The following is a 17828-nucleotide window of genomic DNA, read 5'->3' on the forward strand; positions in this document are numbered from 1 at the left end:
TGTTGCTGAGTAGTATTTAATTAGATGAATATATCAGTTTATTAATCCATTCTCCCACTGATGGACATCTGGGGAGTTTACAGTTTTTGGCGACCATGAATAAAGTTGTTACGGACATTTTTTGTATGTCTTTTTATCGATATATGCTTTTATTTTCCGGATAAATACCTAGATGTGGGATTGCTGGCTCACAGGGCAGATGTATATTTATATTAAATGCACAGGTCACATTTTTTTTTTTATGAGACTGTGTTTCACTACCCTACTCAAGATGGAATATAGCGGCTATTCACATGCGTAATCATAACAAACTGGGCTCAAGCGATCCTCACGCCTCACCAGCCCTGCTGTAGTTTGAAAGATAGGTACTACCACAACTGGCCCTGACAGGTTAACATTTTTGACATAAAGTTACAAAACATTTTATAATACTCCTGCCTTTTGTGAAAGTGCAGCCGAGTAGAGATGTCAAAGGATCTGTAATAAGTCCTCAAGCACTGCTCTGGGGTCCTGGAAGATTCCCCTACAGGCAGATGGATGAAAGTTATGTGGTTTATATGTGTAGGTAAACGTAGTTCAGTCAATGCATTTGATAGTGAATAGCGTGTATGTCTGTGAAACCTTTTGACAAATATTTGCTTCTAGAATTCCACATCACTGTCATTAGTCTCTGAAAGAAGGATCCCTGAATGTGACAGACTTAAGATTAGTCATTTCTGACAAAGAGGCCAGAATTAACAAATGTTTGATAGCATGTTTGAGTGCAGACTGGGTGGGGCTGGCCACTACAGTGGTAATAGCAATGTAGGTTCCAACAGAGGTCTCTAAGTCACTGGGCCTTGAATATTGCAATGCTGCTCCCTCAGTCAGCTCTCTCAAGTTATCCTTAGCAGATTTTTTTTTAAACACCTGCCACTTCACTTCCACCCTTCAGCAGGTAACCAAGCTCTATCTGAAGGAAAACAGAAACCAACAGAAAGGAACTCTCACCTTCCGGCTAGAAACATCTACCTTTCGTCATTCTCTGTAATCACAATGAAGAAAGTGTCCTTCCTAAAGCACTCTCCATTCCACCTTCTCCTCTTATTTCTCTCATTGGCGTCGCTCATTCCATCGGTATTTGCTTCCTCCAATTCTTCGCTTGTGAAAGCTAACCTCTCCAGACCAGGTACCGCTCTAGCAGCTGTCCTAGCTCTCTAGCCTCGATATAGTCAAACCTTCTAACGGACTGCCCGCATAGCTATTTCCTCTTTCTCATCCGAATCACCAAGGTTTGTCATACAGCCGGCACTGCACCGTCATGTTTAAAATATACAACAGACGGCTAGACAGCATTCCGAGGGTGCAGACAATAAAGTGATCTACAGCTTGTAGCCTGGGTGTTGCATGGCTCATTGGGTGGGGAAGCTGTTATCTTTCCGCTGTGCACAGATAATTTGATATATGCTTTCATTCTGAAATAAAGTTGTGGAAAGGCAGTAGTACGCAACAATTAATAAAACACAAGTGAGTAAACAGTGGTGCCGCACAACCAATCAACCCCTCAAATGACTTGGGTGCGTAGCACCCACGGGCCGCATCTGCCACTCCGCCCGAGGCGCGGTCAGCGTCCACACCGGCCCTTCCGGCGGAACCCGCCTCGCGGCTTCGAAGTGGCCTCGGTTTCCGAGTCAGGGGTGGTGATGGGGGTGGAAGATGAGGGGAAGAGCCGAGCGGCTACCGGCCAATGGCAGCTCTTGAACTTACACCTCGAGACGTCAGCGCGGCTGTGTAAACGGATGTCACACAGCTGGCTCGGAAGTGTCTCCTCCCGCCTCAGAAAAGCGGCGCACGCCCAGCAGCTTCGGAAAAACCTTAGGCGGCTGGAGGGAGGGGCGCGCACCGCACCCCCCGAGCCCAGAGCTCCATGCCCTAGACGGCCGGCTTCTTCCCGTAGTGCCGTGTGGCTGCCGTTCCGGGTGAGCAGCCGGGAGCCGGCGTCCCCGCCACGAGCGCGCCACCGCAACTGGCTCCGCCCCCTGCCGGAACGGGCCGCGCGTTCCTGCGGCTCCGAGCAGAGTCGCGGGCGCGCGCGCCGGCGGCGGATCCGCAGTTAAAATGGTCCAAGCGGGACCCGGCCTTGCCCCCGCTGCCGCGCTGACTGACTGAGCCGGCTGGCCGGGCCCGGACTGGTCACCTAGCCGGCAGGCTCGCTCGCTCACTCCCTCGCGTCCCCAAAGCTCGCGCCCATCGTTCTCCCGGCTTCCCTGGGCAAAGCATGTAGCCCCCGTCGGGCACTCCGGCGGCCCGCAGCTTACGCCCACCCCCCACCGTCGCGTGTGTGCCCGTGTGTGCGTGTGTGTGCGCAGGGAGGGCGACCCCGCCGCGGGCCGGGGGCCGAGCCAGCGAGCGGCCTGCCCCGCTGCCAGGAGCCCGCCTCTCTGGGTCTCCCTCCCTCCCGTCCCGGTCCCCCTCCTCGGGGTCTTCTATATGGGCCACCTTCTCTCGAAGGAGCCGCGTAACCGCCCGAGCCAGAAGAGGCCTCGCTGTTGCAGTTGGTGCCGCCGCCGACGCCCTCTCCTCAGGCTGCCCCGCCGGACCCCAGCCAAGGTGCCCCCTCAACCGGCGGCACCCCGGAGCCGGGACTGCTTCTTCCGCGGGCCCTGCATGCTCTGCTTCATCGTGCACAGTCCCGGCGCGCCCGCCCCCGCCGGCCCAGAGGAGGAGCCGCCGCTCTCGCCGCCGCCGCCGCGGGACGGGGCCTACGCTGCCGCCTCCTCCTCCCAGCACCTGGCGCGGCGCTACGCGGCCCTGGCCGGCCGAGGACTGCGCCGCTGCCGCCCGCCGCTTCCTTGCTATCCTCTGGCCGCCCGCCGCCGCCGCCGCTGCCGCCTCGGGCTTCGTCGCCCGCCTCTGCTGCAAAGAGTTGGGGCTGGCTGCGCCGCCCGCCTGGGAGGAGCAGGCCGAACGTCTCTTCCTGGCCAGCTTGGGGCCAGTGCAGCTTCCTGGGCCGCCCGCCGCCGTGCAGCTCTTCCGGGCCGACACGCCGCCGGCCGAGCCCCTAGCCCCCCGAAATGGTGTGCAAGCGGAAGGGGGCCGGGTCCCAGCCTGCACCCCCTGCAAGCAGCCCCGCGCGGCGGCGGGGGCTGCGGCGGCGCGGCGGCCAGGTGGTGGGGGAGGGCCTGCCGGGGAGCGCTTCGCCGCCCCGACCCCCCGACGCCGGCTGCTGCCAGGGCCCGGAGCAGCACCCGCAGCGCTCTGCCCCCCGCCCTCTTCTCCCACCTCCGAAGGCCCCTACCGAAGCTGGGGCGGGGACGCTGTCCGAGCCCGGGGGCACCGCCCCCTTGTCCGCCCCAGCAGCAGCATGAATGTGGCCGACGCGGACTGTCGGGAGCCCCCCGAAAACCCCCTGCGACTGTCACAGGGAGCCGTCCCCCGAAACCCCAGACATCAACCAGCTGCCGCCGTCCATCCTGCTCAAGGTGGGTCTGGGCGAGAGGCGCAGGGATGCTCGCTTTCCCCCACCCTCGGCCCCCGCCTCTGAGGCTTTCTCTCTCCTCCCCCTAAGCGTGGAGGAGGGGGGGTCCCTGACAGCCTAGGGACATCCGAAGGGGAGACGGGAAGTCAGTGGGGCCTCTGCGTATTGACCTATTTTTTGAAGTAGGAGCACTTGGAGTCTACTGAATATCTTTTAATAGCTTGACTCTGTAACCCACCATTCCAGTGGTTCAAGCTATTATTAGAATCCCAACCCAGTCGTTTTAGAAACTTCGCAGGGTATTCGTGGGGGGGGGAATTTAATCGGGAAATTTATACTTAGTGGGTAAAGGCTTTGCGTATTAGTATTTGAAGGTCTTCAAACATTACTTTCATGTTTGATGACTGGTAGTTAATGTCAAACAGTTAACTTATTATTGAGCATTTACCATAATCAGGCATTGGACCAGAACTTTATATATATAATATCCCATTTATTCCAAGCTGCGAGATAAATACTTTATTTTATACTAGAAGAAACTGATTTCTCCGAGCTGTGGGCCACTGTTTACAGTAGTGAGTCAGGCAGAAGTGGCCTTTGCTCCTGTGGAGCTGACAGTCTAGTGGGGCTTGAAGTGGTCGAATGACTTGTGCAAGGTCACATACAGAAAGTAAAGGGCAGATCTAGGTCTTGAATGATGGAATTAAAGACCACCTGACTTAAAAACCCCTTTGTTTATGCTATGTTGTAATGCCCTTCTACAGTTTAACCTTTGCATAAAAGCATACAGATTACCAGAGGTAAGCGCAGATGTATTTTTTGTTGGGAAATGAGTGAGTAGAGGTAGGTGTTCTGTATGAACTTTGTGTCATTTTCAACTACCAAGGATATTTTGCAGTTTTGTCAATGCTAGTGACAAACTTTAGTTACATAATAGAGTTTTTCTTAAGTTATTATTAACTTTTTTCCTCTTTTTCTGTCTTCTCCCACCCTACCCTATCTGGAGCTTAATAAATATAAACCATTTTCATTGTGGATGATACTAGAGACTATCCCTAAATAATCTTGATAAGAATTTGGCTACTTTTACCGTTACTGAAGTAACTGTCAGTAATTACAATTGTTATTGTCACCAATATAGTTTCTGTGACTAGACTTTTTGCATATTTACAGTACTGTCTGGTTCTCTTTTACCGTGATATTAATGTTCTTGTGAATGATACAGCAAGAGGGTGGGAAAACTTACATTTCCTTGTGTCAAAATGTAATGATCTAATTCTTATGGAGGTCTACTTGTTGGGAGAGTAATTCCCTACTCTTTGTGTGCAGAGGTGCATTTTAGGACAAAGGGAACTTTCTTGAGTCCTTTAAATCACTGGATGATATGGATAAATAAAATATCTACAAATATTTGGTATAGAAATTTGATTGCTGTCTTCTTATTTGGCAAATAAGACTGTTTCAAAATGAACCAAAACAAAGCCAGGTACCTTCTACTTTTCTACTTAAACCATTATTTCATGAGGTAAAAAACATTTTAATGCCAAGAAAAAAAAAAAGAGGACATGGTCTCATAATAAAGAGAAACTCTAATAGAATAAAATAAACTTATTCTATTAACACTGCATTGTTCTTTTTCATATTTTTTCCTGAGGATTGTTGAAAACTTTGTCTAAAGGACATACGGGAATTACCATGGACTTGCCCTATTGTGTGTATTTGGACATGTTATGTAGATTTCCATTCCTTGTATTAGAAAACTCTAATAAAGATTCTCTGTCTGAGTCTGATGGTCCTAGTGGTATTCAGCACGAAGTGAGTTGTACTATCTGGGATGAATTGAATTAGTGACTGTTCAGTGTCTGCTAACCCCAGTTTTTGGGTGCAGAGACTCTGTATTCATAGTCTTGTTGAATGCTCTCTCTCCTCCTCTAAGTGCAGTGCCTGGCATATAGTAGCACTCAGTAAATACTTATGAACGAATGTATGATCAGGTGTTTGGAGTCTGGGCTGAGACTCGGTGAATATGCCACACCACGAAGAGATATTTCTAAGCAATGTCCATATTCTGACTGGAGTTACTGTTTGAGCCACGGTAGAGCCATGTGGTGGTGAAAGGGTTCTAGCTCTGCTGGTAAGGACTGGAGTTGTTTGACTTGGAGCAGAGAAGACTTAAGGAGCTATGACCATTTTTTTTTTCTAATAGAAGGGTTGTTGCATGGGGAGGCACAAGTCCATCATCACTATTGGAAAACATTCTTAGAAATTACACCCTTTTCTCCTGGTAGTGAGTCAATAGCTATTATAATTGTATTGCTTTTGCTTCATCTTGTATGCTATGAAGTTACTATAGCTGTAAAAACAAACAAAAAAAAATCAAACAAGGCAGGTAGAATTTGGGAGAGAAATGTGAGGATGTTTAAGAATTTAAAGGATTTTTTTTGAGAAAGCTACCATACTTGCCTTTTTTTTTTTTTTTTTTTTTTTTTTTTTTTTTTTTAATGGCAGAATAGAAAACTAAACAATGTGTTGCATCATAGGCTGATTTTGGCTCAATATCAGTAAGGATGTTTTCTTTTGTATAGGTTAATAAATATTACCTGCTTTAAAGCAGTCAAAATGCATTTTAATATAATAGTTTCTTTAAAAAGTTGTTTAGCTTTGGCAAAATATCCTGTTTTATGCTTATTACCTACATCTTAAATTTCTTCACTTGGATAAACCAAATCTGGATTTAGTCAGTGGCCTGTGGTTTATAACAGCCATATCACTTTTACAAAAAAGATAACAGCTAAAGTCAGGCATGTTTCAGACAAGATGCTACTTGGTTCCAGTGACCATGCCCTACATGTTGATTGTTAACTGATAAATTAGCTCTTTAAGACCACATAGTCCTTTAACCTTAAAAAAATGATCTAGGCCTCCTAAATTTTTACTTTCTCATTTATAAAATGAGGAGGACGAGCATAAAAATATCCATAAGAAATGTACTTTCACCTATGGCTGCATGAAGAGTTTGGTGAATCCTTTCCACACACAAAAAAGTATAAAACTGGCAAAATTGCCCAAAACTATTTGAACTCTGGAAATCAACCAAAAGCAAAGAAAAACACCGAGAAACAGTTATTCTTAGGAAAACTGTTAGAGCTTCAGGTAAGAATAGTGCAAGTCTACAGCATTCTTGCTTGGGCTTCTAATGTGACCTCCTGTCCCAGCACTTTTGGCAAGAACTGTAGTTTGGAAAACCAGCAGCTTTGCTGCCAGAGAGTTGATTCAGTTTGGGGCAATGAATAAAAATCTTTGTCGATAAAATGTACTGAACTTGGTAGGGAAACAGAAGGAAAAACCATGTATTTGCTCCTTTAAGGTTGTAGTGCCAGTTGGGGTGAGTGGAAGACTAGCTATAAATTAAAAGGCAGACCCTGGAAATGAGGGAACCATAAAGGGATGACCACTCCACATATCCTGGCATATTGTGAAACTATGCACATGTGTAGGGGAGACCTGAGGTTTTCTAACTTGAGAGCAAGGGCCAAGGCAGATGAGAATTCTCTAAGCTTTGAATGTGCCCTTCTTAACCCACACACAGATTGAAGAGCAGGCTCAAGCTGTTTGAGCATATCTTTGGCATATACATAGCTGAAAACTAAGCTATTCAGACACAGGATGACTTCCCTAGAAAGCCAGGCTAATATATATATATATGTGAATTAAAATCTGAACAGAAGTAGTCACACTGCCCAGAACACAGATTCCACAGTTTAGGGCCAGACATGCTAAAAGGGTTGGAAATAAACAATTCTGCACTGGCGACCAGGCGTGGTGGCTCACGCCTGTAATCCCAGCTTGAACCTGGGAGGTAGAGATTTCAGTGAGCCAAGATCATGCCGCTGCACTCCAGCCTGGCAACAGGGTGAGACTCCGTCTCCAAAAAAAAAAAGAAGAAAAAAAAATTATACGCTGGCTGTGTCATCCAAAATGTCCAGTTTCTAACAAAAAATTTTAAGACACGTAAAGAGACCCATACTGAGGGAAAAAGAAAGCAGTTAATAGAAACTGACTCTGAGGGAGCCTAGATATTAGACTTAGCAGACTTCAAACTGCTATTATAAACATGGTGAAAGAAAGGAAACATTTAAATAATTAGAGGAGAATATGATGACATTGACCCAACAAATTGGAAATCTCAATAAAGAGAGCTTTAAAAAAAGTTTTATTCTTTTTGATGCTATTATAAATGGAAGTGCTTTCTTAATTTCATCTTCAGATGATTCATTGCTAGTATATAAAAATATTTGTGGCTGGGTGCGGTGGCTCACGCCTGTAATCCCAGCACTTTGGGAGGCCAAGGCGGGCGGATCACGAGGTCAGGAGAGCGAGACCATCCTGGCTAACATGGTGAAACCCCATCTCTACTAAAAAAAATACAAAGAAATTAGCCCGGCGTGGTGGCGGGCGCCTGTAGTCCCAGCTACTTGGGAGCCTGAGGCAGGAGAATGGCGTGAACCCGGGAAGTGGAGATTGCAGTGAGCCAAGATTGTGCCACTGCACTCCAGCCTGGGTGACAGAGTGAGACTCTGTCTCAAAAAGAAAAAAAAAAAAATTGCTTATTAGCTCTAACATTAATTTTTGTGTTTGTTCTCTGGGATTTTCTCTATATAAGATCATGAAATCTGTGAATATAGGATGTTTTAATTCCAGTTCCCCAATCTGGATGCTTTTTATTTATATTCCATGTCTAATTGCCTTGGCCAGAATCTCCAGTACAGTGTTGCGTAGAAGTCATGATGCAGATATCCTTCTTTTGTTTCCAATTTTGGGGAAAAACTTTTAGTCTTTTACCATTAAGTATAATGATAACGAGGGGTTTTTGGTAGATGCTGTTTCTCAGGTTTAGGAAGTGTTCTTTTATTCCTATATTTCTGAATGTTTTAATCAAGAAAGGGTGTTGGATTTTGTCCAGTGCTTTTTCTTGAGTCAGTTGAGATGATCTTTTTTTTTTTAAACCTTTATTCTATTAATATGGTGTGTTACATGGGTTTTTTTCATATGTTGAACCATCCTTGCATTCCAAGGGATAAATCCTACTTGGTCATGGTGTATAACCCTTTTACTATACTATGGATTTAGTTTCCTTATATTTTATTGAAGATTTTCACATCTGTATTCATAAGGGACATTGGTCTGTAGTTTTTTGAGATTTCTTTGCCTGGCTTTGGTATCAGAATATGCTGGCCTTATAGCAGGAGTTAGGAAGTGTTATCCCATCCTCTCATTTTTTGGAAGAATTTAAGATAGATTGGTTTTCATTCTGATTTAAGCATATTACTAGTGAGGCCATCTGGTCCTTGTCTTTTCTTTCTTGTAAGTTTTTTTGTTTTTTATTACATATTCCATCTTTTTACTTGCTGTACATCCATTCAGATTTTATATTTCTTTTGAGTCAGTTTTTATAGTTTATATTCTAGGAATTCGTCATCTATTTCATCAATTTGGCAGCACACAATTATAGTATTCTCTTATAATTGTGTACTTTTTGTAAGGTTGATATTAATGTTCCCATTTGTATACATGATTTTAAAATTTGAATCTCTATTCTTAGTCTAGGCAAAATTGTGTGTGTGTGTGTGTGCGTGTGTGTGTGTGTGTGTGTGTGCAGGGTCTCTCACCCAGGCTTGAGTGCAGTGATGTGATCATAGCTTATAGCTATGTAAATGGAAGTGCAGCCTTAAACTCCTGGGCTCAAGTGGCTTTCCCTCTTCTCAGCCTCCTGAGTAGCTGGGTCCACAGGCATGCTGGCGCATGCCTGGTTAATTTCTTAAATAATTTTTGTAGAGACAGGGTCTTGCTGTGTTTTCCAGACTGATCTCAAACTCCTGGCTTCAAGCAGTCCTCCCACTTTGGCTTCCCAAAGTGCTGGGATTATAGGTGTGAACCATTGTGCTCAGCCTGATCATGTTAAAGAATAAACTTTTGGTTTTGTTGATCATCTGTTATTTTTCTAGTCTATATTTCATTTGTATTAGCTCTATTTTTTCCCCTTGTTTCTGCTTGGTTTGTGTTGAGTTTTTTAAGTAGTTTCTTAAGGTAGAAGTTTAGGTTGCCAATTCAAGATCTTTCTTCTTTTTAAATTTGGTTACTTGTATCTGTATCCCATATATTTTGCTATATGTTTTTGTTTTCATTAATTTCAAATTATTTTCAATTTTCTTTATTAGTTCTTCTTACTTGTTGATTGTTAAATTTTCATGTATTTGTGAAATTTCCAGATTTCCTCCTGTTAGTGATTTCCCCTCCTCTTCCCTCCCCTCGCTTCTTCTCTTTTCTTTCATTTTTTGAAACAGAGTATCTGTATCACCCAGGCTGGAGTACAGTGGTGTGATCATGGCTCACTGCAACCTCTGCCTTCTGGGCTCAAGCAGTCCTCCCACCTCAACCTCTTTAGTACCTTGGATTACAGGTGTGCGTGCCACCACGCCCACCTAATTTTTGTATTTTTTTTTTGGTAGAAATAAGAGTTTTGCCACATTGCCCAGGCTGGTCTTAAACTCCTGGGCTCAAGTGATCTGTCTCCCTTGGCCTCCCAAAATGCTGGAATTATAGGCTTGAGCTGCCATTCCTGGCCTCTGTCACTGATGTCCAATTTCCTTTCATTGTCATTGGAAAAGATACTTTGTATGAGCTTAATATTTTAAAATTTCTTGAGACTTGACTTGTAGTGTAGTATTTTAGACTTCGGTCTTTGAGAATGTTTTTACGCACTTCAGAAGAATGTGTATTCTGTTTTGTGTAGTGTTCTAGAGATATCTGATAGGCCCAGTTTAAGTTTTGTTCAGGTATTCATTTTACTTCTTCATCTCTTGTCTGGTTGTTCTGTCCATTATTAAAAGTTGTGTGTTGTAGTCTCCAAGCATTAATGTAGAACTCTTTTTATTTTTTTCCTTTCAATTCTGTCAGTTTTTGCTATATGTATTGTTCCATGCTTTTACTCTCAATCTGTGTATATTTTGAATCTAAAGTGAGTCTCTTGTAAGCAGTTTATAATTGGATTGTGTTTTTAAGTTTCATCCTGTCATTCATTGTGCCTTTCTTTTTGAGACAGGGTCTCAGTCTGTTGTCCCGGCTGGAATGCAGTGGCATGATCACAACTCACTGCAGCCTCGACCTCCTGGGCTCAAGCTATTCTCCAACCTCAGCCTCCCATGTAGCTGAGACCATAGGTGCATACCACTATGCCTGGCTAATTTTGTCTTTTTTTTTTTTTTTTTTTTTTTTTTTTGTGGAGACAGAGTCTTGCCATGTTGCCCAGGCTGGTCTTGAACTCCTGGGCTCAAGTGATCCACTCAACACAGCCTCCCAAAACTGCTGGGATTGCAGGTGTGAGCCACTGTGCCTGGCCTTGGCCCTATGTGTCTTAACTGGAAAGTTTAGCCCATTTACATTTAGTGTAATTAGTGATAAGGAAATGCATTTACTATTTTATTATTTGTTTTCTCTATGTCTTATATATTTTTTTGTCAATTCCTCTGATGCTGTTCTTTATGTCGGGTATTTTCTAGTGTACCATTTTGATCCCCTTCTCATATGTACATATAATTCTCACATTGTATGAATAAATATAACATATCTAAATATAGTAATATAAATCAAAAGTATAAATACATTAATATATTTATATGTTATATATAAATCTAAATATATAACTAAAGTATAGAAATATTAATATATTTAATATATTTAAATATGTTATCTTTATATAATGTGAGAATTATATGTATATATGAGAATTATATATATAAATAAAATACAGTAAATAATTATATGTGTATTTCGTAGTATTTGCCCTGGGGGTTATAATTAACACTATATATTATAATAATTTAGTTTGAATTAATACCAGTTTAGTTTCAGTGGTATATAAAAACTCTGCTCCTGTATTTGTTGTTACTGACACAAGTTACAGCTTTGTGTATTTTGTGCCAATCAATATAGATTCATCATTACTGTTTAATGTAGTCTTTTAGATCATATAGCAAAGAGGAGGCATTACAAACCAAAGACACATTAATATGCACTTTTATATCTACCTATGTAAATACCAACAATTACTGGTGTCCTTTATTTCTTTTGTGATTTTAAGCCACTGTCTGATGCCTTTACAATTCAGCCTGATGGACTCTATAGCATTTCTTTTAGGGGAAGTCCACCAGTCACAGACTTCCTCAGTTTTTGTTTATCTGGAAAGATCTTAATTTTGCCTTTATTTTTAAAGGGTGGTTTTACCAGATAGAGGATTCTTGGTTGACAGTTTCCTTTCAGCATTTTGAATATGTTGTCCCACTGCCTTCTGGTCTCCAATGTTTCCAGTGAAATATCAGTTGTTAACGTATTGAGTGTCCTTTTCATGAGTTGCATTTTTCTTGCTGCTTTCAGGGTTCTCTCGGTTTTTGTCTTTCAACAATTTGATTATGATGCATCTTTGATGTGGATCTTTTTGCATTTATCCTGCTTGGAATTCATTGAGTTTATGAGCTAGATTAATGTCTTTCATCAGATTTGGATAGTTTTAGCCATTATTTCTTCAAATATTTAAGCCTCTTTCACTCTTTCTTCTTTTGTGACTCCAATTATATGTATGTTTGGTGGTGTTCCACAGGTATGTTCATTTTCCTTCAGTCCACAGACTCGGTAATTTTAATTTTAATTTTAATTGACCTATCTTCAGGTTTGCTGATTCTTTCTTCTTTAGAGGTTGATGCTTCTCAAGAGAGAGATATGATTATAAGAGGTGGTAACACACAGCAAGCTTCATTTGGTGGCAGTTGGACAGGATTATATGAGAGGAAAATTCCTTTACAGCATGAAGCTGTGCAGAGACTTACAGTGAGGTAGACCACCACTCAGAAGGGGAGAAGGGCAAGGCAACCCTTCTGGGGTACAGGAGAATTGGAGAGCAGGCTTACCTATCTGGGTGATTTCACTCAGCAGCATGGTGGGATGTGTAAAAAATTGAGTGTGATACTAGCGGGCTCTTGAGCTAATGAGTCTCATCCTTCAGTGAAGAAATAACCTAAGGACCAATACACAGAGGTCATCTTTGGCTCATTTATATAACACTTCTGCTTGCTCTAATCTGTTGAATCTCTGTGGTGAATTTTTAAATGTCAGTAATTGTATAATTTAGTTCTAGAATTTTTATTTGATTTATTTTCATAATTTCTACTTTTTATTAATATTCTCTATTTGGTGAGACATTTCTACTTGGTTCTCATAATTTCCTTTAGTTCTTTGTCCACAATTTTCTTTAAGTCTGTAAGCAAGTCTTAAATTGTTGTCTTTGTCTAGTAAATCCAATGTCTGGGTTTCCTCATGGGCAGTTTCTTTTCATTTCCTTTTTTCTTGTGAATGGACCAGCAAACTGTGGCCCTTCACAGGCCAAATCCACTGTCAGTTTTTGTAAATCGTGTTTTATTGGCACATAGTTGTACACGTTCATTTATGTTTTGTGTGCCAATAAGAGTTTATTTGGTTATCTGGCTAGAAAGATGGAGTGTTTCTCAGAGATACAGCCACCTGTGCTGCTGTGTGGTTTTGCATGACTGGAGCTGCTTTTATGATAAAATTAAGAAACAGTAGTGGAGATTCCTTGCTTACTTATTGGACCACAGAGTTCTCTTCACCAATTCTTTTGGCTAGAATGGTGGGTTTACTTTTGGGGTCTGTATTGCAGCTCTGCTACTGACATAGCATTTGAGACATAGCCAATAGGGAGAAAAGAGAAAAGGGGAAGAAAGGAAAACCAAAAATGAAGATTCTTCTCACAATGTCTTGCAGAGGCCCATTTTCCTGGTCCTTTGTCCAGAAAGATAGCTTTTCTTTGAATTTTGTTGATATTTACCTCCCATGCATTTCTGTACAGGGCCACCCTGAGTTCCATGCTAGGGGATTAAGGGGGGGAAAAAAACCCCAGGAAACTCATCTTTGTTATTGGCCATTCTTCAAATTTTGGTATCCTTCCACAATTCATTACTAATTTTTTAGAGTTTTGAAGTAATTGCTTTTAGTATATTGTCCAGATATTTCAGTTGTAATGCCTGCAAGTGAAAGGCTGTAGTGGGCTTAATACATGTTTGCTGGCGTGGGAGACAAATTTGCTAGTGACTTTTATGGTTTTTTTATTTTTGCTTTTTTTTTTTTGAGATGGAGTCTTGCTCTGTTGCACAGGCTGGAATGCAATGGTACGATCTTGGCTCACTGCAGCCTCCACGTTCCAGGTTCAAATGATACTCCTGCCTTAGCCTCCTGAATAGCTGGGACTACAGGCATGTGCCACCATGTCTGGCTAATTTTTGTATTTTTAGTAGAGATGGAGTTTCGCCATTTTGGCCAGGCTGGTCTTGAACCTATGACTTCATGGTCCACCTGCCTCGGCCTCCCAATGGGATTACAGGCGTGAGCCACCATGCCCGGCCACTTTTATGATATTCTATACTTCTCACTAGACATGTTGGAGGAAAAGCTGGTTGTGAAGGGAACAGGCAGTTGTTTTCCCAAGGCACAAGATTTAAACATAGTAGAGATTCTAGCTTATATGTCTACAACTTTTGTCCATATAGAGGTAAGTTGTTTCGGTCATAATTATAATTGAAATCATTTATGTATTACAACAAATCCTTGACTAATAGCCTTTAGTTCAACATCATTTTGTTATAATGTTGATGAGAGAAAAAAAAAAAAAAACAATTCTTAGCCGGGCCCACTGTGTGTGTAGAGTTTGCATGTTCTCCCCATGCCTGCACATGTTTTCTCTGTGTACTCTGGTTTGGTTTCTTCCCACATCGCAAAGCTGTGTACGTTAGGTTGTGTATAAGGTGTGTGCATATGTCTAGATGGTCCCGGTATGAGTGAGTGTAGGTGTGCCCTGTGGTGCATTGGTGCCCTGTCCATTGTTAGTTCCTACCTTGTGCCCTAACCGCTGGTCACCTGCAACCCTGAACTGGGATAATTGGGTAAATAATTATCTTACTTGTTTTTATTAATCTTTTTTAAATGTATAGCTCACATTTATTTCAGTGTTTAATCTTGTGTAATGATTCCTTTAAATTATTATCTTTTATATTCAGTTTTATTTGATTGCCTCAAAAGTATCTTCTTAGAGTTGGTTCAATTCTGGATCCCAGTATGGCCCATACATGGTATTTGTTGATATAGCTTTTAATTTTCCAAGATTTGTTTTGGCTCTCATCCTGACCCTAATCATCTTTTATGATGTAACTTTTAAAATTATTTTTTAGAGTAGATGTTATTTTGGAATAATTTTATTTTTATTGTATATATTTAAAATATGTGGTGTTTTGACATGGAATACTTTTAGATTTATAGAAAAATTGCAGTGATAGTACAGAGATTTCCTCTGTACTCCTTATCCAGTGTTGATGAAAGCAGTCAAACTCTGTAAAATATTTGAAGAGATTTACTCTGAGCCACATGTGAGTGATCAGTGGCCTGTGACACAGTCCTCAGGAGATCTGGAGAACATATGCCCCAGGTGGTTGGGCACAACCTAGTTTTGTACATTTTAGGGAGACACGAGACATAAGACATACATTGGTTCGGTCCAGAAAGGAGGGACAGACTCGAAGTCAGGGCTTCCAGGTTATAGGTAGTTAAAAGATAAAAGGTTGCATTCTTTTGGGTCTTTTATCAGCCTTTCACTGAATACATAATTTACACCTGAGGGGGTATAGAGGCATAATCACTTATGCCTTAGTCTGACTCAGAGAACGTGCATTTTTATATAAACAGTCTGGCAGAGGAAGCAATCACATATGCATTTGTCTCAGGTGAGCAGAGGGATGAGGGTGTTCTGTCATCATTTGTCCCACATCTGTGAAGAGAAGCTATCAATTTACATGGTCAGGGTGAAATTCAACAGAATTGCTTTAGGATCAAGATCTTGAGGTCCACAGAGAATTTCCTTGTGGTCAAATTGTGAGGGAAGTACGTAGCTTTTTTTTTTTTTTTTTTTTTAATCCTTGTAGCTATCTCATTTAGGAATAAAATGGGAGGCAGGCTTGCCTGATGCAGTTCCCACCTTGACTTTTGTCTTTGGCTTAGCGATTTTGGGGTCCCGAGACTTATTTTCCTTTCATACCTGTTTGCTTTCCCTGATTTTATTTTCTTCTGACACTGTAGTACATTTGCCAAAACTATGAAATCAGCATTGGTACATTACTATTAGTTAAACTCCAGTCTTTAGGTGGTTTCACCAGTTTTTCCATTAATGTCTTTTTCTGTGCCAAGGATCTAACTGGGTAACATTAGTTGTCATTCTTTCTTAGTCTCCTCTGGATTGTGATACTTTCTGTCTTTTTTTGTTGTTTTTCATGACCTTGAATTTTTTGAGGAGTTTTGATTCAGTATTTTGTAGAATGTCCCACATTTGGTATATATATTTTCTTTATTATTAGATTGGGGTTATGAATATTTTGGAAAAGATACCATAAAGGTTAAGTACCTTTCTTATGATTTACTTTTTTTTTTTTTTCTTAAATCACATATGAAAAGTTCTCATGGCTCCGAGGTCAAACTGTAAAACTTCAGAGTAATCTCAAGTTTATCATTCTTTCTTCCCTAGTCTTTTTTCCCTTCCCAGAAAGGTAAATAGTTTTTTTTTTTTTAATTAGTTTTGGTTTATGCTTTCAATTCTTTGTTGTTTTTTTTTTTTTTAAATATAAGCAAACACAAAGATGTACATGGACACACATGTCAGTACATGCCTGTTCTCTTCCCCTCCTCTTCTTACAGAAGAGATAACATCAGTTCGTTTTTTGCTCCTGTATCATAGTTTCTCTTTAAGGTGGTCTCTTTCAGTGACTTACAGTAATGGCCACTTTTATTCAAGAAGGTTTTCTTTTAAAAGTTAACTTTTCTAACTATAATAGAAACCTTTTCCTGTGCCTTGAAAATATTTAGCACATATTACATGGTACCATTTTTTATTCACAGATATTTTCCAATTTGTCCCTGGACGAGCGTTGCCTTTCTGCATCATTGGTTTGCAAGTACTGGCGTGACCTTTGTTTAGACTTCCAGTTTTGGAAGCAGCTGGATCTTAGTAGTCGTCAGCAGGTATGGAATTGAATTCTAAGTAACACTCATATGACCTACTCAAAAAATATCTTTATTCCTCTTCAGAAATCTTTACTTTCTTCTTGTTTTTTAAGATAGTTCAAATGACTGTCATCTACAGTTTCGTGCTTTTGTAGTTTTTTGTGTATGTGATTTCAAGTTAAAGCTAGATTCTCATAGTAAACAAGATGGTTTTCATGTAGATCGGTAATTTAGGGTTGCTTTTAATTCTTTTGTCTTTGTCTCTTTTCATTACCTTTTCAAAAGTTATTAAACTTCTTTCTGTGGGAGATCATATTACAAATAGTTTAATAGTAGAAAATGATGGCGAACATTTCTGTAGCACTGCCTCTGTGCTGTGTACTATTCTGAGGACTTTATACATATTAATTCATTTGATACACCCAACAACTCTGTGAGTATATACTATTATTTTTTCTGTTTTACAGATGAAGAAATGGAAGTAAAATGGGCTAAAATAACCTTTTTTTTCCTTAACTTTCCTTTTGGTGGACTTTCTAGGCTTCCTGTTGCTTAGCTGCTTAATATGTTTATTATATAGGGGCATAAATTAGGAAAAAAGAGTTTGTAGTGTTTATTGCAAACAGTTTTTTGGACTTGTTAGATTCCATTTTAAAACTTGATGACATTTGGCATTAGAAGTTTGTAAAATATCAATAAGAATAGCATTTTATTGAAGTACTAAACCTGGTCTAAGTTCTGCCATGGTATATTACTACTGGTGTGCTGATAAATGTTTAGCAACTGGCTTTAAAAAAAGCCCTGATTTGTAATATTTGCCAATTTCTATTACATAAATACTCCCACCATGACCAATGTCAAGCTACACGTTATGCCATTGAATACAGATTTGGAAAGAGGGGCACACTATAAACTCTTGTGAGTTGCTACAAGCCAGCTCCAGCACACTGGTAGTGTATGTGTTTGTGTGTGTGTAACACACACTTTAACCCAGTTAAGCAAGCTCACGAGGATTTGTGTATAAGTTGTTCCCTTTTGTTTTCTGCTTCATTGGTAAGAGATTAAAACAATTAAGATAATTGTTATTTACCTGCTTGGGTTCATGATATTTATGTCCAAGGAGAATGGTGAGGGAGTTAGTTGTGGGCAGTAGAATGGAGAGCAGATATGTGTAAAGCAATCTATTGGCTTGCTACATCATTGCTCTTGAATGTTTGAGTTATTTATTATGAACTCAAGACTAAGAATAGCTTCCCCT

At 41.2% G+C, this 17828-nt stretch overlaps 1 protein-coding gene across 1 annotated transcript in view; it reads left to right on the plus strand.

The window, feature by feature from the left end:
• The first annotated feature begins 2446 nt into the window (after positions 1–2446).
• Positions 2447–17828, plus strand: part of FBXL17 (F-box and leucine rich repeat protein 17) — a 562873-nt gene continuing 547491 nt past the window's right edge. The window contains 8 exon segments of the mRNA XM_017855637.1: positions 2447–2796; positions 2798–3036; positions 3038–3078; positions 3081–3165; positions 3167–3231; positions 3234–3385; positions 3387–3461; positions 16466–16588. Coding sequence (XP_017711126.1) covers positions 2470–2796; positions 2798–3036; positions 3038–3078; positions 3081–3165; positions 3167–3231; positions 3234–3385; positions 3387–3461; positions 16466–16588 — 1107 coding nt within the window. The 5' untranslated portion in view covers positions 2447–2469.

The sequence above is a fragment of the Rhinopithecus bieti genome, unplaced genomic scaffold, assembly GCF_001698545.2.
Source record: "Rhinopithecus bieti isolate Rb0 unplaced genomic scaffold, ASM169854v2 scaffold_39883, whole genome shotgun sequence".
In the NCBI taxonomy this organism is placed as follows: domain Eukaryota; kingdom Metazoa; phylum Chordata; class Mammalia; order Primates; family Cercopithecidae; genus Rhinopithecus; species Rhinopithecus bieti.